Here is a 24,779-nt window from a genome sequence, read left to right as displayed (position 1 = left end):
CACACGTGACACATTGATTGATTGCATGTTTAGTCAACTGAGTAATTTTGTTGATGTAATACGTTTTCTCCAATAGCTTAATTAATGCATCTCGACCAAGATGAGTTCTGTTGTGGGCTTCTTTGACAATAGTCCAAGCTAATGCTTCAGGTATCCATATTCTGTTATCTTGCAGAATCCACCAGCCATCGTGATGGTGGAATTTCTCAGCCTGTGCCCAATCATTCTCCTCCGTTGAATAAGCAGGAGTTTCCGTTGGGAATTGTAGAAGTGGACAAGTTGTAACTGGGATGTGCGGTAAATGGGCACGGGCTGCTTCTTTCGCTGTTTTGTCTGCCCATTGGTTTCCTTTTGCAACGGGATCTGATTTTCCTGTGTGGGCTTTACAATGCATGACAGCTACCTTTTGCGGTGCCCATACAGCATTTAGCAATTGATGTATTTCAGACGCATTAGCCAGTTGCTTTCCTTCGGCGGTGAGAAAACCTCGCTCTTTGTATAAGGCTTCATGTACTTGGATGGTGAGGAAAGCATATTTGGAATCTGTGTAGATGTTCACAGTCTGTCCTTCTGCCAATTGTAGAGCTCGAGTGAGAGCGATGAGTTCAGCTTTTTGAGCTGATGTCCCAGGAGGTAGGGACTCAGCTTCAATGATGTCATCTTCAGAAACCACAGCATAACCAGCAACCCGAATTCCATCAATAACTTGGCTGCTTCCATCAGTAAATAGAGTCCATGCTCCCTGCCAGGGTTGATCCCTCAAGTCTGGTCTGCTGGAATGTATTGTAGTCATGACCTCTTCACAGTCATGGGCAACGGGTTCAGGTGCCGGCATAAGAGTGGCCGGGTTCAAGTTTTTACTGTCTTGTATTTGAATTTCAGGTGTTTCACACAGTAAGGCTTGGTATTTTACAAGACGTGAGTTGGTCATCCATTTTGGTCCATGCGTTTCTAGAAGTCCTTGAATAGTGTGGGGAGTTGTTACGTTTAGAATTTGACCAAAAGTTAATTTGACAGCCTCTGGGATTAGTAAGCACGCAGCCGCAATGCTTCGAAGACAACCTGGCCATCCTTTTGCAACATTGTCCATTCCTTTTGACAGATATGCAACAGGTCGTTCCCACGAGCCTAGAGTTTGAGTCAATACCCCAATGGCCATTCCCTTTTTCTCATCGACGAATAGATGGAATGGTTTCATTACATCTGGCAATCCTAGGGCAGGAGGTTCAATCAGGGCATCCTTCAGTTGTTGTAAGCTTGTCAATTCATGGGTTTCCCATTGAAAAGGCTGAGATTCTGCCTCCTTCCCCCGCAGCTTGTCGTACAGGGACTGGGCAATAACAGCATAGTTAGCAATCCACAGCCTGCAATATCCAGCAGCTCCAAGGAACGCTCGGAGCTCTTTCTTGCAAGTGGGTACAGGTTGACCTCGTATTGAATTGGTACGGGATATTCCAAGACAACGGGTACCTTCCCGGATTTGGAAGCCCAAGTATTCTACTTCTAATTCACAGATTTGCGCCTTCTTTTTACTTGCACGGTATCCTTTTGAGTACAACGTCTTTAGCAGGTGGAGAGTGGCTACTGCACATTCGTGATACGTTTCACGAAACAACAGAAGGTCATCCACATACTGTATTACTGGCCCATACATGACTTGGTACATCTTCAAGTCTTTTGCCAGTTGCTCACCGAACAGCGTAGGTGAGTGCTTGAACCCTTGCGGCAAGCGAGTCCATGTGTACTGCTGCTTGATTCCAGTTTGTGCATTTTCCCATGTGAAGGCAAAGATCTTCTGACATTCCTCCGCCACCGGGACGGAGAAGAAAGCATCTTTGAGATCAATGACACTGTACCACTTTGATGCAGGAGAGACTTGAGCCAAGATTGAATATGGATTTGGTACGAGGGTTACTAGATCTGCTACTTGATTATTCACTTTCCGTAGATCCTGTACGGGTCGGTAATCAGTAGAACCAGGTTTCTTTACGGGCAACAAAGGGGTGTTCCAAGCAGATCGGATTCGTCGGAGAATGCCCAAGTCGTACAGTCTCTGCAGATGTATCTGGATTCCTTGCCTGGCCATATATGGAATGGGGTATTGAGGTTGATTAATCACCTGTGCATTCTGTTTCATTTCGATCCAAACAGGGGTAGCCTCGATGGCTATTCCCCCTGGATTCTGCTCGGACCATACTTTAGGCACGCTATCCATTAGCTGTCTTCGTTGTTCGTTGAGAGGGGTGTTCACTTCGTATCGATGCGGAGTGATTTGTTCAAGGACGGGGAGATGTAGTCTCCATTCCTCTTGGAGTGGACAAATGAGAGAGACAGGATTATCGGCAAAGGATGCCTTAATTTCACCGGTGGGCTCGAATTGCAAAGTAGCCCTTAATTTACACAGGAGGTCTCTCCCTATGAGTGGTACTGGGCACCCTGGCACGTAAAGGAATTGATGGGACACTAATTGTCCTCCTACTGTAACCTGCCGTTTCTGGAGGAAGGGAGCGCTTAGTGGCTTTCCTGAAGCCCCGACTATAGAGATATTTTTCGAAGTAGGCGTGGTGATGGCTGTGGTCATTACAGATCTTTGTGCCCCCGTATCCAACAGTCCTTTGAATGTTTCAGCCCCTACTCTTATTTCCACCAAAGGGTCTATGGGAAGGGTTCCCCTATCTAGTCATGTTTCACTATCTTCGCCGGAAGTTTCACCTACGGTCATCTGCCATTCCGTTTCCTTAGATTTGGACGGAGTATATCCTTCCTGCTTTGCTTGCAGGGACTCCGGACACTCAGACTTCCAATGTCCTTCTTGTTTACAATATGCGCATTGATTGGTTCCCAATGGCATTCTTCCACCTCTAAACGATCCTCCTCTATTTGCTCGTCCTCTTGGCAGCCCTCTAGAGGGCGATCTGCCTCTTCCTCGGGGTCCGGGATACCCGTGATACTGCCTGGACGGGTTCCCGAAATTAGTTTCTTCCAACGCTGCGGCTAACAAACTGACACTTTCTCTTAACTTTCTAGTTTCTTTCTTTTCCTTCCTGTCTCCATCCAGTTCTCGGTTTACATAGACTTTATCAGCCATTGCTTTTAATTGGCTGATATTCATTCCCTCGAACCCTTCCTGCTTTTGCAACTTCCGGCGAATGTCTGGGCAGGACTGCCCAACGAAGCTCATCACTATGATGGATTGATGTTTGGGGTCTTCTGGATCAAATGGGCTGTATTGGCGGTACGCATCCATCAATCGCTCCAAAAAGTTTCCGGGGGACTCGTCTCTCTTCTGCACCACGTCTTGGATTTTTCCCATGTTTACAACTTTCTGCTTCCCTTTCTTTAAAGCTTCAAGAAACACGGTCTGATAGGCGGTAATGCGCTCCCGCCCTGCCGCGGTCTGGAAATCCCAGTTGGGATCTGCAGTCGGGGCTAAGTCTCTCACTACGTCTTCGGGACGTCCATCTGACCCGGCTCCTAATCGAGCTGCCTCTTCCATGTTTAATTGTATCTGTCGGCGTTCTTCAGTGGTAAAAAGAATGGAGGCTAAATGCCGAATGTCAGCCCAGTTGGGATTATGGGCTGCAAAAATGCCCCGTAAAAAGTCTATCATCTGTTCTGGTTTTTCAGCGTATGACGGCCCAAGCTGTTTCCAATTGAAAAGATCGCTGGATGTAAAAGGTATGTAGGTAAATAACTTTATTGTTTGCGTAGTGCGATGTTCGTTTTCTTCAGTCGGGACTACAGGAACTACAGTTGATGTCTCCCTGATTGGTAATTGCAAACTTGCTGCGGCTTGGGTTTTACTACGAGTTCCGTCTGCCACGGACGACTCGCTGCCGCCTTCTACCTTTGCGGTTGCCGCTTCGGGTTGCTCTTCATGAGCCGGTGCCATCCTAGGATCGGCTTGCGCATTGGAGGGAACTGGGGGACTTGGTGGCGTAGGATATGCCAGGGGACAACTAGGGGCATATGGTGGCGGCAAGATATTTTCAGCGTCGGGCAGTGCTGCGGGCGGCAGGGGTTTAATTTTTTTTTCTGGAGTCCGTGGATTCCCTTGTACTACAAATATGGCCGCCGCAGATGACGCATGCTCTGTAGGTTCCAATATGGCCGCCTTTCCCCTTCTCTTCCGGTTTGGGGACTTCCGGTCTCCCATTTTGCATACTTGAGTTACCATTACGAGGGCGGCTCCCTCTACTAGCTTCTTTGCCCACGACGGAGGATTTTCAATAACTGCTATCCAAGCGGTTATGTACGGTATATCCTCAGGGCAACCCGGATTCCCTTCTCGTATAACTATATTCTGGACCCTTGTGGCCGTTTGGAAATTGAAAGTTCCTACCGGAGGCCAATTTACACACAAACTGGGCCACCTATGGGTACATCGTTGAATCATTCCGGGTTTTGTACATTTATGTCTATCGAACACTTCCCTATAGTGTTCCGTCATGACTTTTAATGGAGTCGAACCGCCCCCTCCCATTAGGATAGAATTCACAGACAAAGGAGGGAAGGGAAGACGGATAGGTAAGGGGTCCGTATCCGTCAGACACAAAGGGTCACAATTGCCCCGACTAGAACGCGGTCGCCCGGTCTAGAACTGCGAGGCCATTCACTCTCTTTCACACAACAAGAAACCTATTCCCACTATCGTATACTTCACTTATAATTTTTCCTTATCATGCGCGTGGTCTTCGGAACGTAATTCCTACTAACACACTGCGTGGGGTGTGATCAAAGCCCCCTCGGTCCGCCGGGGATGGACCGGTTATTTTTCTTATCTATTCTTCACTTATTCCCTTGTTTCCATGATACTCGCCTGCAGGGGTCTTCCGATCGTCACGAAAGCCTTCTTCCCGGATCATCAACCCAGAGATCTCAGCAGAATTTCTGTGGAACGATCCCCTCAGAAACCTGATCGCTGAACTCAGCGGTGGCCACTCACCAGGCGTGTCTGGGGGACTGCTCCGCCACCAAACTACCGGACCTTCTGGAGAGCTAAAATAGCGTCTCCGGTACCTCCTGGCTGGCTCGCCAAATGTAACCATCTCTTTTTAGTCAGTAAGGAGGCCCAGACAACTGATCCGTAAAGATAGACTTTTATTGCCAGCAAGATGCAGCTAAGACAAAGGCTCAGTACAACTGCATGCCACGCCCCCTTAGGAGCAAACCTTTATACACTTTACAGTTCTTATCTTTCACACATGCGTTCTGGTTTTTGCTGAACAAACAATTTACAAACTGCTGAACAAGCAATAGCTAGCGTGGTCTCTAGTAGGTGTAGCTTATGATCAGACTATTGTTTCGTCATTTAATTGACGGGTTAGACATTTGCGGTGGCGTTCGTATTAATACAATACAAATTATGATTCCAAAATGGAGTTACGTTTCACTAAATGTTAGTGCGTGAATACGTCACTACGTATTAGGTTCCGTTTGCGTTGCAAATGTTAGTAAATCAAGATGGCTGTGCGTTTCACTGCAGGCATGAAGAGACGAGAGGCGTCTCAGGGGTGCAGTCTTCAGGGGTTCATGGAATCGAACTCCTTCACTGCCTCTCCTCACAGGGCCAGTCTCTCTGCACATGTTTCCCCCCCACATGGAGAATCACTGCCTTTAGTGATAACAAGAACAAAAACATAGTTCTTTACATGGCTCCAATCTACCCTTAAACACTTCTTACTGGACTCCTTTATAAACTTCTTATGATGGCAGGAGTCTGACAACTAATATCATTCAATTAGAAATGTTCTTACATATAGTTTTAAACTTTTAGGGAACACAGTTGCATCTCAGCCCTTAGAGTCCTTCCACCAGCCTGCTTACTGAAAAACAAGCTCGAAGCTTTTCTCAGAACGAAAAGCTGATGTCTGTATCTATGAAAATTAGCCTGACATGAGGAACCTTTGTGTGACCAGGTGCTTGTTTCAGCTACTTGTCTCCCATAAACCTGTATTGGCTCAAATCACTTCCTGTATAACACCATCCAACTTTAGCTTCTAAAAATTTAATAAAACTTTGTTTTGAAATAAAAAAATTATATAAGGGGATTCTCCAATGCTTCCTCTCATCTAGCCTGGCATTGGTTTAAATACTTTTGTTATGGCTTTCCCAGAAAGATTTACAGTGCTGGAGATCTGTGCTGATGTCACTTCCTTTCAACTTTCCTTGCCGGACCTGGCTGATTCAAAAGGGACATTAGCAGCCCAGGTATAGCTTCAAAACTTTCCCAGTGTTCTCTTTTGTTTATTTCTCTGTGAACCCTGCTTTTTTTTTTTTTTTTACTAGTAGCAAATAATGTCTCCCATTTGCCCTCTCAGTTTCTCCTCCTTCTGTGACTTACTTACAAATGGCTGCACCCTTACCATGCTGTTTTTTAGAACCACAGGAGGTAATCAGGAATAGGTAAAACAAGAATAACACAGGCTGGCTCTCCTCTTCCTGTCTGTTTACCACTGCAGCATTTCTTGATTTTCTTTAACCAGGCACACAGAATGTAATCATTTTTCACTTATTTACACTTAATTGAAGTGTGCAAAATTAAACTTTTCTGTTGGTGACTTTGTCAAAATAGTGGCACAGTTCAAAACAATTATTAACCCCACAGCAAGTCTCCTCTCTATCTGTGCAAGTGTCTCTTACTACCAGGGGCAGGGAAATCACTTACCCTCCAGAGCTTGGAATAATGAGGTTTCCCGGTGGCAGGGTATCCCTGTGTGGGTAGGAAAACCCCATCCAATGCAGGGAAAAATGTAGATAAAACAGTCTGTGCACAGAGAGTCCCAACTTTCTCTCTTCCCAGGGGTGAAGATTACAAGTGGGGGTCCTCAAAGCTCACAATTTGATCTTACTCACAGTTCTCCAAAGTCTATCTTGATCTCTCTATCTCTCTCAAATCACACAATGGAAGGGATCCACACTGAAACACACAGCTCTAGATATTTCTTTCTCCAGGCAGGAAGGAGGCAGAAAAAAACTCTTCGACCAGGCTCTTCTAACAAAAAGTTCTTTTCCCCAAACAGACGAAAACAGCAGAAAGATTCTGCTGCAGCTCAGAGCCATTCCTCTCTCAGGATGTTGCAGAGGGGCAGGTCTTCCCTACCCACAGCTCCCCAGGGAGAGGTTTCCCCATGACCTCTCCCCAGGCAACACTCAGAGGTCTTGCAGTCTTCTTACAAAAAAAAAATAAATTGGGAAATCCTGAAAAAACCCCCACCCTGCAGCCAAAGTGTAGGCAACAGAGGCAGCTTCCTTGACCTTCCCCAGAAACAACAGGCAGGTGATACCTGAGTCCCAGGATAGGCCCAAATAAAGGCAAAAGCTCCTGACCTCCTCCAAACTCCAGAACCAAACTATACTGTTGTGGCGCCTGGCCGCAGCGGCCCCCGGCCAGTCCCCCCTACCTCCTGTGTTCCTCTGGCACAAAGGCCCTCCCTCCGCGGCAGGCCGCGAACGCTGGACCGCACGGCTCAAATGGCGTCCTCCTCCCAGCCAGTGTCGGGGCCTCCCCTGACTCTTGCGCATGGGAGGCCCCACCTCTTAAAGGGGCCGTGGCGGAAGAATCAACTTGGCCCCAGAAGATGACGTCTGCTAGAGGCTTATTTAAACCTCTCAGTGGCACTCTCACATTGCCTTCGCAACAGGTCTCCCCTGTTGCCACCTGGTTGTGCTCCTGTCTTGGCTCTGTGCTCATGTCTTGCCTCCGAAATTTCTGCCTTGTCTCCGTGTTCTTGCCTTGCCTCTGTGTTCCTGCTGTTGCCTCCGAAGTTCCTGCCTTCGTCCCTGTACCCAGTCCTCGGCTTGATCTCCAGATTTGACCTTGGCTCGTCTCCTCGCCTTCGTTTGTCTGCTGCCCGTACTGACCTTTGGCCTGTATCTTCGTTCCGCATCTATGCTGCCTGCCCCAGAACTCTGCCTGGACTCTGTTTCGCCTCTTCGCTGCCTGCCCTGGATCTTCTGCCTGGACTCCATTCCGCCTCTTCGGGAGATCGGTTCCTATCTCGCTCGGTGAACGCTCTGAGTACCCGCTCCTCGGGGGCTCTCCCGCATTCATAGGCTATCCGATCCTCGGAGGGCCGTCCTGCCTGATCCCTTGGAACCATTCTGCGTGAGTTCTTCTCTTCACCAGCGCCACCTCCCGGAGGCGAGTTCCATTGAGGGTTGTCCCTCGGCGGTCATCACCTCTCGCTCCGGCTCAAGGGTCCACATCCATAACAGTTTGCAAAGGCCATGGACTCGGTGGACTTGTCTAGCCTCCAGGCTATTCTGGGCATGGCTCAATGACTACTGCAGCAGCAGCAGTCCCTGGAATCCCTGTCCGCCACAGTAGAACATCTGGTGACTCACCTGGACTCCGCCTCTGGACATGGGGCTGCTGCCCTTCCCCCGGTGGTTCGAGTATCTCCAACCCTCGTGACCCATATGCCTGCTCCACCTCGATTTGCCGGAGAATCCAAGCAGTGCCGAGGGTTCCTGAATCACTGCTTCATAAGGTTCTCCCTGCAGGAACAGCAGTTTCCTACAAACCGAGTTAAGATGTCCTTCATCCTCTCCTTACTGGTTGGTAAAGCCCTGGCCTGGGCATCTCCCCTTTGGGAGCGAGGAGATTCCATTCTGGGAGACCTGCCTCGGTTCGTCTAGATGGTCCGTCAAGATTTCGATGAGCCAGGTCGCCAGGATTCTGCCAACTCTGAACTGCTTAACCTCTGCCAAGGCTCACGCACCCTGGCTGACTTCGCAGTAGAGTTTTGTACTTTTGCATCTGAACTGGGATGGCGTGAGGACGGCCTGTGTGGTATCTTCCTAGAGGGGTTGTCCCCCTGCATAAAGGATGAATTAGCCAGTGATGTGCTTCGTTTTTTCCTGCCGGGTCGTTTTTTGACTCGGATACTTCGTGGTAAATTTCGGGTTTCCTCGTCTCGTTTTTCGAAAAAACGAAATGAGGAAACCCGAAACCGGGCCAAAAAACGAAACGGCAAAGGAATCTTTAAAAAAATCCACCCCAAGCATTTAAAATTCTTTTTTTACATATCTATCACTACCACCCCCCCCCCCATCCCGATCCCTCCCCAAGACTTACAAAGTAGATCCCTGGTAGTCCAGCGGGGTCCCGGGATCCATTTGCCCTCCTCCGTGCCCATGTTTCTGCAGCCGTGCTCTTTAAAATGGTGACGCGCAGCCTCTGAACACCATGTCACAGGGGCTACCGGCGCCATTGGTCAGCCCCTGTCACATGGCCATCGGCGCCATCTTGTGCTCCTGTCATGTGACTGGAGCTGACCAATGGCGCCGAAAGCCTCTGTGACACAATATGGGCAAAGGCTATCGGCGCCATTTTGATTACTGGCAGCCGACAACGAAATGGCTCCCGGACCCCCGCTGGACCCCCAGAGATTATTGGCAAGCCTTGGGGGGGTCAGAAGGGGGGCTCCTGACCCCCCCAAGGCTTGCCAATAATCTCTGGGGGTCCAGCAGAGGTCCGGGAGCCATTTCGTTGTCGGCTGCCAGTAATCAAAATGGCGCCGATAGCCTTTGCCCATATTATGTCACAGAGGCTTTCGGCGCCATTGGTCAGCTCCAGTCACATGACAGGAGCACAAGATGGCGCCGATGGCCATGTGACAGGGGCTGACCAATGGCGCCGGTAGCCCCTGTGACATGGTGTTCAGAGGCTGCGCGTCACCATTTTAAAGAGCACGGCTGCAGAAACATGGGCACGGAGGAGGGCAAATGGATCCCGGGACCCCGCTGGACCACCAGGGATCTACTTTGTAAGTCTTGGGGAGGGATCGGGATGGGGGGTGGTGGTGAACTATAGTTAAGGTAAATGTTTGGGGTGGTTTGGGGTGGGTTTTAATTTAAAAAAAAAATGTGTGCCCCTCCCCCAGGCAAACCCGAAAACCGAAATTTCCCCGAAAGTCGGGGAAAATTCTTTTCGGGTTTCGGGCCTCCGAAAAAAACCCGAAGTAGGAAATTTTGGCAATTTCCTACTTCGGGCGAACCACGAAGCACATCTCTATTAGCCACGTGGGAGTTCCCGGATGACCTCGAGGCACTCATTGAACTGGCAGGTCGGATTGATCGACGATTACAACAACGTGCTAAGGAATTTAAGCCAGCCCGTTGCTCAGTTTCCCTGGCCCCAACTTTTTCTTGCCCAGTGGTCGCTTCAACTACTTCTGGGGCTTCGCCAGAATGCAGGGAGGAGCCTATGCAGCTAGGCTGTAGCCACCTGACAGCTGAAGAGAAACAGCGTCGAAGGAGACTCGGCTTATGTCTCTACTGTGGTGGCAAGGGACACCTATTGGCCCAATGTCCTGAATGTCTGGGAAACTCTCGGGTCTAGGAGTCACAGGGGGGCTGACCCTAGGCTGTATCAATCCCGCTCCTCCATGTATGGTTCCCATTACGTTGCAATTCTCCGGAGGGTCCTTTACAACGCTAGCTCTTGTCGACTCCGGTTCCAGCTGGAACGCCATCCTATCTGAGCTAGTTCACCAATTACAACTACCTGTGATATCCCATACATCACCTTTGTTGATCTCGTCCATCCAAGGAAACCCTCTCCTGGGACGGATCACTCTTTGCACTGCTCCTGTAACACTTCGAACCGGGGTTCTCCACAAGGAGGAGGTGGCCTTTATTCTCGAGAAGTCCATTCATCCCTTAGTCCTAGGGCTTCCTTGGCTACAAAAGCATTCACCCACCATTGATTGGAAGACACTGCAAATTACAGCCTGGGGGACGGACTGCTTTTCTACCTGCCTTCAACCTAGACCTCGACCACAGTTGGTGCTGGCTAGCGCTACTCTTCAGTTACCGCCTCAGTACAGTAACTTCGCCGATGTGTTCTCCAAGGAGGAGGAGGAGGCCTTTCTGCAGCATCGGTCCTTCGACTGCACCATTGACCTACTATCCGGTACAGTTCTGCCCCATGGAAGGGTGTATCCGCTTTCCCTCCCTAGACGCAGGCGATGTCTAAGTACATAAAAAAAACCCTCAACCGGGGTTTTATTTGTCCATCTTCTTCTCCAGCAGGGGCAGGCTTCTTCTTTGTAGCCAAGAAGGATGGTTCTCTAAGACCCTGTATTGATTACAGGGGACTCAATGCGATCACTCGAAGGGATCTTATCCGCTTCTTTTGATTCCCGAACTACTGGACCGCCTCCATGGAGCCAAGGTATTCTCTAAATTGGACCTTCAGGAGGGCCTACAATCTGGTCCGAATAAGGCCCGGAGACAAGTGGAAGTTGGCGTTTAAAATGCATGACGGCCATTACGAATATCTCGTAATGCCATTTGTTCTATGCAACGCACCCGCAGTGTTCCAAAATTTAATGAACGAGATATTCCGGGATATGCTACATAAGGGGGTAATTGTCTACCTTGATGATGTCCTAATTTATTCCAAGGACTTGAGTACACATCGCATGGAAGTTCATCAGGTCCTCCAATGTCTAAGAGAACACCGTCTATTTGCTAAATTAGAAAAATTCCTCTTTGAACAGGAATCCCTGCCATTCCTGGGCTTCATCGTATCTACCACCGGCTTCCATATGGACCCAGACAAGTTAACCAGCATTCGGGAGTGGCCGCAACCAGTGGGACTTCGTTCATTGCAAAGGTTTCTTGGCTTTGACAATTTCTACAGGAATTTTATTCTCCATTACTTATGTATAGTAGCACCCCTAACGGCGTTAACTAATAAGGGAGCTAATACTAAACTGTGGCCAGATGAAGCCATCCATGCCTTCAACAATTTGAAGAGGGCATTTTTACAAGAGCAGTGTCTTCACTACCCCGATCCAGTTTGTCCATTCATTGTGGAAGTTGACGCCTTGGACTTCACAGTAGGGGCAGTACTCAGCCAATGCTCTCCTCAAGGGACTCTTCTGCCATGCTCTTTCTTCTCCTGCAAGTTTTCCCCCGCAGAGAAAAATTATGGAATTGGAGACAAGGAACTGTTAGCCATTAAGATGGCTTTTGAAGAATGAAGTAACAATACAGAGGGTAAACTTTTAGAAAATAATTCCCTATCAATCTGTATTTGAATCAACCACACATATAGAGAAACCACATATTAACAATGTGTATAATATTTATTCAGCATATTTACATGCTCACCTATCTAATCAATCTAAAAAGCTATACTAGCACACACACACAATTCATACATACCAATTAAAACAACAAGAAATATATTGCACAATTTTCTGAATAAGACAATATTGATTATGTACAAAATTTCAATGTAAATAATTTTTATAATCATTAAATATGATCATTTCTACTTGAAACCATTTATAAAAAGAAATGCTTCACAAGCGATTTCCTTGAAATAGCTATATGTAGATAACAGTTGTTCGTGGATGTCACTGTCTTCAATTTAAACTGAGAGATGTCAAGTTCTTATAATCTCGGGTCACAAGCGATTTCAATTTTTATTTTATTTTTATAAGTGATTTCAAGTAGAAATGATCATATTTAATGATTATAAAAATTATTTACATTGAAATTTTGTACATAATCAATATTGTCTTATTCAGAAAATTGTGAAATATATTTCTTGTTGTTTTAATTGGTATGTATGAATTGTGTGTGTGTGCTGATTTTGAAGAATGAAGACAATGGCTAGAGGGGGCACAACACCCCGTGACAGTTTACACCGACCATAAGAACCTTGAGTTCCTCAGTAAGGCTCAATGTTTAAATGCGCGCCAGGCTCGGTGGTCGCTTTTCTTCAGTCAATTCGACTTCGTGCTACGTTACCATCCTGCAGCTAAGAACACACGAGTAGACACACTTTCTAGGCTGCACGAGGCTGAAGATGCACTGGAGGTAACCCACCACATCTTGGATCCTGCCAAAGTCCAACTAGCGGCTACCGACACCAGACCACAAGGAAAGACGGTAGTTCCCCTTTGTCAGCGACCTAAAGTACTTGCTTGGGCACATGACTCCCTCACTGCTGGACATCCAGGCAGAGGCCAAACTCTGGAACTATTATCCCGATATTACTGGTGGCCTCGGATGGCCCAGGACGTGAGATCCTATGTGGATTCCTGCCCGACTTGTGCGTACCAGAAGCCCGTATCTGGTCAGCCTTGGGGGTTACTCCAGCCTCTCCCGGCCCCTCGGGAACCTTGGACACACATCTCCACGGATTTTGTGGTAGACCTGCCTACTTCCTCTGGCAATCACGTGATCTGGGTCGTGATCGACAGATTTTCTAAGATGGCACACTTCATTCCCTTACCGAAGTTACCATCAGCTCCAGAGTTGGCACGACTCTTCACGTTGCACATATTTCAACTGCATAGCCATCCCCTGCATATTGCATCCGATTGCGGCCCCAGTTTACGGCCAAGTACTGGCGGGCCCTGTGCAGGAAGTTTGGGGTACACTTGGATTTCACCACTGACTTTCACCCACAGGGAAACGGACAAGCCGAGCGACTTAACCGGGGATTGAAGACCTTTCTTCGTTCCTTCATAGGAAGCCGCCAAGATGATTGGTCTTCACTCTTGCCCTGGGTGGAGTTTTCACACAACTCTCACGTCCATTCTGCTTTGGGGTCATCTCCATTCCAAGTGGTCTATGGAAGGCATCTTTGACATTAAAGTTTTCCAGTCATGCTTTCAATTGTAAATCATTCCTGACTAATACAGGTAAATTCCACATCCCATGTGAATGAGGCTATTAGCTATTCACTCACTATGCAAAAAAAAAGTGCTTCTAGGATGCCCGGAGCAGGCATTAATTAATAAGCGCTACTAAAACTAGTACAGAAAAGCAGAAAAAACTCCTTTTCTGTACTGCCTTCTACTTAATATCCTTGGGATATTGTGGGAGGAACAACTCTTTAAAAATAATAATAAAATAAAAAAAGTTTAAAAAAAGCACTGGCAGGGATTTGGAAAATGGGTGCTGGTTAATTCAGCGTCCATTCTCCGAACCTGACTACCGGCACCAGAAGGAGTATATAAATCAATATTAAAGTGTCAGGCACTTAATATTAATTTATTCACTCCTTCACTTATTGCCCATTGATCCTTTTCACTGACATTTGTCAGTGAAAAGGACCAATCCCCCTTCAGGACAGCCTTCTGAAAGGAGATTGGTCCTTTCACTGACAAATGTCAGTGAAAAGGACCAATCCCCCTTCAGGACAGCCTTCTGAAAGGAGATTGGTCCTTTCACTGACATGTGACAGTAAAGGGACCAATCTGCAATAAGTAAAGGAGTGCCCGACACTTTAATATTGATTTTATACACTCCTTTTGGTGCCGGTAGTCAGGTTGAGAGAATGGATGCTGAATTTATCAGCGTTCATTTTCCTAACCCTTGCATGTGTGCTGGTTAGGAAAACGGGATGCTGATAAATTCAGCGTCCGTTTTCTTAACCGGCGAACAGCCACCAACTGCGGACCTCTCTCCAGCTTGTGCTGTTAAGGAGGCGCTAGGGGCGATTGTGCGCCCCTAGCGCCTCCTCGACAGCGCGAGCCCTAATTTAAATATTACATCGCACTCCCAGGAGAGGTGCCTGGGGGCGCATTATGAAAGCAGGTGCTGAATACACAGTGCCCGCTTTCAGCGCAGGTTTTTTGCATCGGCCCCATTGTGTAATTAAAGTGTGGGTTACTTTTCTCCCCGTGCATCACTTTGCACTTGTCCACATTAAATTTAATCTGCCAATTTATGAGTATATTAAAGAGCACAGGTCCCAGTACAGATCCTTGAAGCACTCCACTGTTTATTCTTCTCCACTGAGGAAACTGACCATTTAGGCCTACTCGCTGCTTCCTATCTTTAAACCAGTTTGCAGTGCACAACAGGACACTGCCTCCTATCCCGTGACTTTTTTATTTTCTCAGGAGTCTTTCATGAGGCTTTTTGTCAAATGCCTTCTAAAAATCCGAATACACTACATCCACTGGCTCACCCTTATCTATATGTTTATTAACCCCTTCAAAAAATGTAGCAGATTGGTGAGGCAAGACTTGCCTTGTGTAAATCCAAGATGGCTGTGTCTCATTAAGCCATGTCTTTCTATGTATTCTGTGGTTTTGATCTTTAGAAAAGTTTCCATGATAATTCCTGGCACTGAAGTCAGTTTCACCAGTCTTTAGTTTCCTGGAACACCCCTGGAGTCTTTTTTAAAGATCAGGGTTACATCGGCCTCCCTTCAGTCTTTAGGCACAGCGGTTGATCCCAAAATAGGTTACAAATTGCCAGTAACAGATCTGCAATTTCATTTTTTAGTTCTTTCAGAACTCTGGAGTATATACCATCTACTCCAGGTGATTTGCTACTCTTTAATTTGTCAATCTAGCTTATTATACCTTTCAGCTTCACAATGATTTGTATCAGTTCTTCTGAATCATCACCATTGAAAATAGTTTCCGGCACACGTATTTCCCCATCATCCTCGTCAGTAAACACAGAAGCAAAGAATTCATTCAGTCTTTCCGCGATGATCTTATCTTCCCCATGTGCCCCTTTAACACCTCAATCATCTAACAGGCAGGGTCGGCGCATCCCAATAGGTGAACTAGGTGATCGCCTGGGATGCTAGCCACTAGGGGGCAGCAAAAAGCAGCCATGTGGGGCCATGAGTGGCGCCTCTGGGTGTGTGTGTGTGAGTGAGAGGGATTGTGTATCAGAGAGCAATGGTGTTAGTGAGAGAAAGGGAAGGAGCCTGTGTAAGGGTGATTGTGTGTGAATGAGACAAGGAATCTAAGTGTATGTAAAAGAGAGGGCCTGTCTGAGTGAGCCTGGACCAAGAGGGGAGGGGGAGCGGGTGGATGCAAGGCAAAAGGTGCCTAGGACGCCTAATACCCTTGTAGTGGCCCTGCTTACAGTCCAACCATTTGCAGCATGGCAGTTTATTTCACAATCATGGTGTTAAAGTGTTTCCCCTCCCTGATCCTGCATGTGATAGCACAGACTCTGAGAGATGCACATACTGCTGGATTCTGATAGCAGAAGGAAAGGATGCTTGTATTCATCCAGATTCTGCATGCATCTCTTGAAGGGCACTGTTACTGGTTGTAAGCTCATACCATGTTGCTGTGTTTATTCCCTGGTGCTGGGGAGAAGATGAATGAAAGTTCTTTTCTTCTCCTTCATGCCAGGAAAACCTTTTAATCCCATGGGCAGGATCTCTGCAGCCGTCTCCAATGTGATTTGTTCCATTGTCTTTGGGGACCGGTTTAACACAGAAGACCCCACCTTCCAGACCCTGTTACGCATGATTAATGAAAACGTCTTGTTCATGGGAAGCCATGGATTTCAGGTTTGTCTATGACAATATTCCAAAGCAAAAAAGGTTCTTATTCTGCATATAATTTTAGATTGTCTAAAGATGATAAATTGGGTAAACAGTCCTTATGTAAGTATAACCCCTGGCTAAACTGGTAACGCATATACTAACCCTGTTCCTCTCCCTTTGTTAATGGGAACAGAATGAATTGCTGTTTGTCCCTCTGGTGAATTAGGACACAGCACTGTCAGTATTTTAGCTGTTTTTCTCCTCATCCCCAGTCCTCTCTCACTCTCATCCCCCGATCCCCTGTCCTCTTTCCTTCAAACACTCCTCCATTCCCTCACATTCTCCTTCCCCATTCCTGATCTTCCTCTCCTAATCCATCCTCTCACTCTCTCCTTCTCTTCCCCCTATCCCCAAGCTCTCCTCCCTGTAATGATAGATCTCTTTTTCTCACACAATAAAAAAAAAATTGTATACAGACACAAGAAAGGTTTGGAAAATGACTATTACAATGTAAAATAAGACAGAATTGTTTGTCAATATTCTTCAGAATTTTCTAATTTTTGCCACAGAATCTACCCCTGAACTGCCATAGGAAACTGTGCCTTAGAACTTCTTTTTTTTTGTAATTAAAGATTTTTATTGTAACAGGCAATGTTTAAGGAACAACATTGTGTCATAGCATGCCTCAAATATACAACACTAATCAAGCAATAAACATAATAACAATAAAAGCCTCTACGTGTTACATTATTCTTCCCTTCTCCCCACCTCCCCACGCACCCTCCTCCCCCCCTTCCCCGCATTTACTGTAACAAGAGTTATGATGACAAGTAAAGCAACAACAGTCATAATTAAACCTGTCCAACCTGCAATAGATGAGCTCTCCCAACAAAGATCCAGCACCAAACTACTTAGATATGAGACTCCCGCCATAGTTGATAAGGGCTCCAAATCTTCCAAAACCACCCCATCCTATGCTGTTTATGAGCAGTGATTTTACTAAGTGTATAAATTTTAGCAACCCTCATCTTGATTCGTGCTAGAGAAGGGCCTATGGGGTTTTTCCAGTGTAATGCTATTTCACTTCTAGTGGCCGTAAACACCAATTTAAGAAATAAGTTTTGATGTGGGTCCCCCCCTAACAACTCACCATGCAAAAGTGCCACCTGAGGGGTAATGTCACATTGTACGCGCAAAATGGCGGATGCCCAACTGGCCACCCGCTCCCAAACCTGCTGTATCACAGGACACGTCCACCAAAGGTGGAAAAATGTCCCCACGTTCCCGCATCCTTTCCAGCAAGAATCGGATATTCCCTCAAAAATGTGGTGTAGGCGGGCTGGTGTGTAGTGCCACCTATACAATAGCTTATAACAATTTTCAGCTAAGGAAGCAGAAATGAGACCTTTCCCTAAGGAGGCAAACACAGACTCCCAAAAGTCTTCTTCTAACGGTCCTCCAAGATCCCGTTCCCAGGCCACAAGAAAAGAAGGGCGTGAGTGCAGGTCCCTATTCAATAATTTATAGATTCTAGAGAGTAATCTGGGTATTTTATCCGCTGATTTACAAAAGGATTCAAAGAGGGACACAGGTAATAGCAGATCCCTCTTCAATCCAGAGTCGCGACCATAGGCTAACACCTGGAGATACCGATATCTTTCTTCCGGGCCCAAACCAAACCTATCCTGTAAAGTTTCAAAAGGCACCCAGGTGTTATTTTCCCATAGTTGAGCACAGGAGGTAATCCCGCTCCGCAACCAGACCTTATAAACCTGGTGTGCCTTGCCCCCTAAAAAGTCCGGGTGATAAAAGGGCTTTGAATTTATAGACCCATACCTATCTCCTATAAGGACCTTGCGCCAAGTGTGCCAGACCTGAAGAGTGTGCTGGACAGGTGGCGGAGTGGACAAAGGATTTGGCCACTCTTTCCTGGGTCTCCAAACCATAGCCGATAGAGGACATGAACCCACCAACTCTTGCTCCAAAGCCACCCAGGCTTTGCTCCCATCCTTCTTATGCCAATCAGTTATTGCCCTAAGTTGAGCAGCAGCATGATACCAAATTAAATTGGGGATGGCCAGTCCCCCATGCAACTTTGGACGATAGAGTACAGTCTGCGCCACTCTCGGTTGTTTACCCTGCCATATAAATTTCATAAGGCGCCGTTGCCATTTAACTAGACTAGCCGGAGTAATAGTTACCGGTAAGGTCTGGAATAAGTAACAAAATCTAGGTAAGATATTCATTTTAAATGTGGCTACCCGCCCCAGCCACGAAATATGATAGCGGCTCCATTCTTCAAGTTCTTTATACATTTTAGCTACCAACGGGGGATAATTAATACTGTAGATATCTCTATGCGCCCCAAGATAGACCCCTAAATATTTAATCTTTTCCTTTGCCCAACGAAACCGAAAGGACTCTTTAAGCTGTTTCACCTCTCCGTCTGCTAGAGTGATATTCAGAATTTCCGTTTTATCCCAATTGAGCGAATATCCCGAAATCTGACTAAAGGACTTAATGATATCTACAACCCTTGGCAGCGAGGTCATGGGATTCGTTAGTGTTAAGATCACATCGTCAGCAAACATAGCCAGTTTAGACGAGAAACCTCCCACAGTAACACCTGTCACCCCAGGGTCTTCTCTAATCTTCTGCGCTAAGGGTTCTATAAAAATGGCGAACAGTAGGGGAGACAAGGGGCATCCCTGCCTCGTGCCTCGACCCACTGGAAAAAAGGGTGAATATCCCCCATTGACTTTTATGCACGCTCTAGGATCATTGTAAAGTGTACGTAGCCAGGTGAGAAAATAACTTCCAAAGCCAAACCTTTCAAGGGCCTGAAAAAGAAAAGGCCAATGTACCAGATCAAAGGCTTTTTCCGCGTCCATAGCCATCAGCAAGAAAGGGAGCTTCTGCCGTTTAACCCACCAAAGTGAGTCCAAAATTTTTCTTACGTTATCTGAGGCCATACGACCGGGAATAAAGCCCGCTTGATCTGGGTGTATTAGGCAGGCAATATAGTTGTTAAGTCGGTTCGCTAAGATCTTAGCCAATAGCTTAAGATCGATATTCAACAACGAGATCGGCCGGTAGGAACCGCATTTAGTAGCGTCTCTGCCTGGCTTAGCAATAACAGTGATCCCAACCACATTTGTATGTGGGGAAAAACATGCGCCAGCCCGTAAAGCATTAAACATCTGGGTAAGGGGTCCCGTGAGCTCATCCCGGAAACATTGGTAAAAACGAGCTGTGAAACCATCCAACCCAGGCAATTTGTTGGCCTTCAATTGTTTAATTGCAGCGGAGACTTCTAAAGAGGAAATCTCAGCATCGAGAGCATTACAATGATCCTCTGATAAGCGTGGTAGAGAGACACTATCTAAAAATGCTTCAATGTCTGGTTCCGTGATATCCGTCCTACCCGTGTATAATTTAGAGTAGAAGTGTAGAAAGCCTTGTCTGATACCCTCATTAGTAGTCACAAGGTTCCCTTGCTCATCTCTGAGCTTAGTAATGAGATTCTGCATTCGTTTAGCCCGCAATTTGTTGGCCAGTAGTTTCCCCGCCCTATTTCCCCCCTCGAAATATGTTTGATTCACTCTTTCCAAATCATAAGCTATTTTAGCCGCATCAAGGGAGGCAATCTGCGCCCGGCATTGATCTGCCCGCCGCAGGACCTCCCCTGTAGGTCTCCGCTGATGCTGGCGTTCTAACGCCGCAAGTGTAGAACAGAGGGACGCACGCTCTTGTAAGGCCTTCCGTTTGACATAAGTCGCCCGGGCTATAAGCTTCCCCCTAATAACCGCCTTCAGGCAATCCCATAGCACTACTGGGGTAATATCCGGGGTAGCATTCAAATGTAAATATTCCGTGATAAACTGTCTGCATTGAGCCAGAAAGGCCGTATCCTCTAATAAGCTGTCGTTCATCCTCCAGAATCTTTGCCCCCTGTCATATTGGGGAAAAAATATTTCCACCCCTGTTGGAGCATGATCCAACCATGTCAGCACCCCAATATGAGCTTTGGCCACCCGATTAATAAGCCCCTTGTCGACAAATATATAGTCAATTCTAGTATATAAGTTGTGCGGCCTAGAATAAAAGGTATATTCCCTTTTTGACGGGTTATAGAACCGCCAAGTATCTACTAACTGAAGATGACGTACTAGGGTTAAGAAGCCACCTCTATCCCTCTTAGAAACTGATCCACGCCCCTGAGACGTATCCATTTCTGGGCTAATAGATATATTACAATTGCCTACTAGAATAAGATGACCCTCTAAGTGTAATTGAATCTTGGCAAGTAAGGTGACATAAAATTGTGCCTGCTGAACATTGGGGGCATAAATATTCACAATGGTAAACTTTTCCCCAGCAATCAGTATATTAAGCAGAATAAAACGTCCCTCCGGATCAGAGACACTATGTTGAAGTTCAAAAACAAAATCCTTATGGAACAACACCCCCACTCCTGAGTATTTGGAAGACCTCGAGGCGGGTGACCAGAACTGCTGTGGATAAAGAGGTGATCGCAGCAGCCGCTCATATTTGCTCCTCAGGTGTGTTTCCTGGATCAGAGCAATGGCGGTGGAGTTCCGTTGCAGGTCTTTAAACAATAACCGACGTTTATAAGGGGAGTTCAATCCCTTAACATTAAGGGATAATAAGTTGAAGGAAGTCATGATGTAAAATCGGCAAAGTCCCCAGGCGCAGCCTCATCCGCAGCAGCGTGGGCTCTTGATCCTGCCGGAGCAATATCCTCGGATGCAGGTGTGCTTGAACAAATAACTTGTCGAACAGGAAAGCATAAAAAAACCCCCAACACCCTCTCCCCTTGTCCCCCCCCCCCCCCACCAAGAGATCATATACAACGTAGACCTCAGGTCCCTTATTAGGAGGCATGGCACAACAGATCTCCTGCTGTCCCCCCCGATCGGGAAAAAGAAGTACAAAACTGTATCTGGAAAATATTCAGCCATCCAGCGCCACTACAGGCCGCTCTACCAGTAGAAGCCCGCTCTCAGTCACGCGGGTGCCGTCGATGCAGGCTCGGGATCGGGCGTGCGCCGAAGCCTCTTACCCCCTTTGCCCGCTCTCTGCCAGCGAGGCTCATCCTTCCGAGTAGCATTAGGAGAGACTGGTGCCGGTAGGTCCGGTGCAGGTAGGCCCGCTTCCTTAAGGCTTGTCACGGCTTCCTTCCAGGACTGGGCTCTGTAGGACCTGCCCTGAATTGAGAAAATTAGCCCAAAGGGAAACACCCAACGGTAACGGATGTTCTCTTTATTAAGGATCATGGTAACCGGACGCAACTCACTCCGTTTTTTGAGCGTCAGAGGTGAGAGGTCTGTGAAAACCTGAATCTCATGGCCATCCAGCTGTACCTTCCCTTTCTGCCGCGCTGCCAGGTAGATTTTTTCTTTTACAGCATACTCGTGAAAACAGACAATTATGTCCTTGACCCGGTTTGCTATTTTGGGGCCCAACGCACGGTGCGCCCGCTCGATTTTCACAACAGGCATTGCAGTGACAGTCCGATCCTCCCCCTCTCCCACAGCCTGCAAAAGCTCACCACAAATTTTCTGAATCACTTGGACGCAGTCCGCGAACTCCGGCGAGTCTGGAACGCCGCGGAACCTTAAATTCACACGCCTGTTCCGGTTTTCTAGGTCCTCCAGCTTTGCCGATAACTGCGAGATATCTTGAGCCATAGTATGATTAGCCTGTTTAAGTTGTTTGAGGGAGTCCGCCTGGGCCTCTGTTAGTGTTTCGTACTCAAAGATCCTGCGCCCCATGTCATTAACTTCTTCACGCATATCCCCGACTACCTCTCGAATCTCCTTTTTAAAGGATTGTAAGTCATGGCGGAGTTCCCGAAACCATACCCGAAATTCTCCCCTTGTCGGGACTTCAGCATCAGGAAGGGGCTCTGGGCCTTCCGTCTCGCCAATGCCCACGCTTTCTGGTTCGTCCGCCATTTTGGGTGGGTCGGCCGTGCACTCCCGACTTACTTTTTTGTATGAAAACTGTTTGTAAATCGTGTCCTTTTCTCCTACACGACATGGGGTGGTGATGCCTGGCCAAAATGCTTGCCGATAGGGAGAAAATAAGCGCTGGATGGCATGAATTAGTATTGATTCCCGTCGGATCGGTCAGGAGCTGCGGATTAAGTGGCCGCTCGCTGCGCTGACGTCATCAGCCTCGTGCCTTAGAACTTCTATTCCCTGTTGTCTGACCTTTTTTTGAGAGGAGAGGGAATACAGCACTAACAGTGCATATGGGTGGCAAAATCTTAAATGTCTCTCTACATTACTTTAACTACTTGGCCACTTTTTTTTTTCCTTCTGCATAAACTAATAATGTTGTTCTAGGGCCCGGTGTAATATTAGCATTGTTGATTTTTCATAGATAGACTTGTTGCTTCTTGACTTTCGGGAGCTCTTGCTGTCAGCAGGTTTGCTAAATAGGTTGAGGGGTAGATTTTAAAAGGTGTGTGCGGGAGTAGATTTGTTCGTGCAACCCGACGCAAACAAATCTACTCCCGATTTTATAACATGCTGCCATGTTCCGGTCCGGGGGCTGGTCCAGAGGCCGCGGCCATGCCCCCGGAACACCCCTGGGCCGGAACCACACCTGTGGCCCCGCCCTTGGAATGCCTCCGATGACACTCCCGCCGCAACACACCCCGACATGCCCCCGACACGCCCCAGGACTTATGCGCATCCTGAGGCTTGCGAGCGCCGCCGAGCCTATGCAAGATAGGCTCGGCGCATGTGCATAACCCCTTTGAAAATCTGCCCCCAAGTGACATATTTTTGCAGGGTTTTGTGTTACTTCACTGTGTGCCTGGAAGTGGAGCAATTTTATGTCACTTTTACTGAGGTGACAAAAAAATGTTAGATTTTTTAATATAGGGAGCAGTAAGGGAAAACATTCTAGTTCAGACCAGCCAGTCATTTCAGAGATTATCTTCAGCTAATGTGGTATGGAATTCTTTAATTTATAGATGCATGTATTTATTACAGGAGGACCTTGCAAGACTGGAAGATTGGGCATCCAAATGGCAGATTAAATTTAATGTGGAAAAGTGCAAGGTGTTGCATATAGGGAAAAATAACCCTTGTTGTAGTTACACAATGTTAGGTTCCATATTAGGAGCTACCACCCAGGAAAAAGATCTAGGCATCATAGTGGATAATACTTTAAAATTGTTGGCTCAGTGTGCTGCTGCAGTCAAAAAAGCAAATATAATGTTAGGAATTATTAGGAAGGGAATAGATAATAAAACGGAAAATGTCATAATGCCTCTGAATCGCTCCATGGTGAAACCACACCTTGAATACTGTGTACAATTCTGGTCGCTGCATCTCAAAAAAGATATAGTTGCGATGGAGAAGGTACAGAGAAGGGCAACCAAAATGATAAAGGGGATGGAACAGCTCCCCTATGAGGAAAGACTGAAGAGGTTAGGGCTGTTCAGTTTTGAGAAGAGACGGCTGAGGTCTTTAAGATCATGAGAGGTCTTGAACGAGTAGATGTGAATCGGTTATTTACACTTTCAAATAATAGAAGGACTAGGGGGCATTCCATGAAGTTAGCAAGTAGCACATTTAAGACTAATCGGAGAAAAATCTTTTTCACTCAATGCACAGTTAAGCTCTGGAATTTGTTGCCAGAGGATGTGGTTAGTGCAGTTATTTTTTTTATTTTATTTAATTTCTTTTACTATACCGATGCTCAAGACTAGGTCTTATCGTACCGGTTTACAATGTAACTGAGGGGAAACCAATTAACATCAAGGTAGAAAGTAAAGTTACATTAAACAGGGAACAGTTAGTGTAGCTGGGTTCAAAAAAGGTTTGGATAAGTTCTTGGAAGAGAAGTCCATTAACTGCTATTAATCAAGTTTACTTAGGGAATAGCCACTGCTATTAATTGCATCAGTAGCATGGGATCTTCTTAGTGTTTGGGTAATTGCCAGGTTCTTGTGGCCTGGTTTGTCCTCTGTTGGAAACAGGATGCTGGGCTTGATGGACCCTTGGTCTGACCCAGCATGGCAATTTCTTATGTTCTTATGAAAGTTAATTGGAGTGGGGAAAGGCAGATGGACGAGAATTCACCTGGATGCTGGATACCATTGTACCCCGCACTACAATGCTTGATTGGAGGTGAGCGAGTAGGTAAGCTGAGAAGTGTATGAGCAGAGGGGAAGTATCTGAGAGAAACGAGGGCGGAGAGGGGGCAGGAGCAGGAAGGTTTGATAAAAGTCAATATTATTTATTTTATTTATTTATTTGGAATCTTTTATATACCGAGGTATAGCAAGCTGCCTTCACTCCGGTTTACATTTTAACAACTTATTACAGATAATGAACAATAAAACCGAGAATCTTATTAACTTAACGCATTAAAACCATTCTATATATAGGCGAATTGAGCAGGTATTACAGTGTACAAACAGTGTACGGACAGGTATTACAGTTAACAAAAAGAGTACAAATAGAGTCTA

The 24,779-nt window shown here is 46.6% G+C and overlaps 1 protein-coding gene across 1 annotated transcript in view; it reads left to right on the top strand.

Annotated features, from left to right (window-relative positions):
* Positions 1-24,779, top strand: part of LOC115090798 (cytochrome P450 2G1-like) — a 147,801-nt gene that overhangs the window by 53,974 nt on the left and 69,048 nt on the right. Inside the window, exon 4 of the mRNA XM_029600311.1 lies at positions 16,134-16,294. Coding sequence (XP_029456171.1) covers positions 16,134-16,294 — 161 coding nt within the window. The remainder of the gene's footprint in view (positions 1-16,133; positions 16,295-24,779) is intronic.

The sequence above is a fragment of the Rhinatrema bivittatum genome, chromosome 4, assembly GCF_901001135.1.
Source record: "Rhinatrema bivittatum chromosome 4, aRhiBiv1.1, whole genome shotgun sequence".
NCBI classification, from domain to species: Eukaryota; Metazoa; Chordata; class Amphibia; order Gymnophiona; family Rhinatrematidae; genus Rhinatrema; species Rhinatrema bivittatum.
This window is presented reverse-complemented; position numbering and strand designations above follow the sequence as displayed.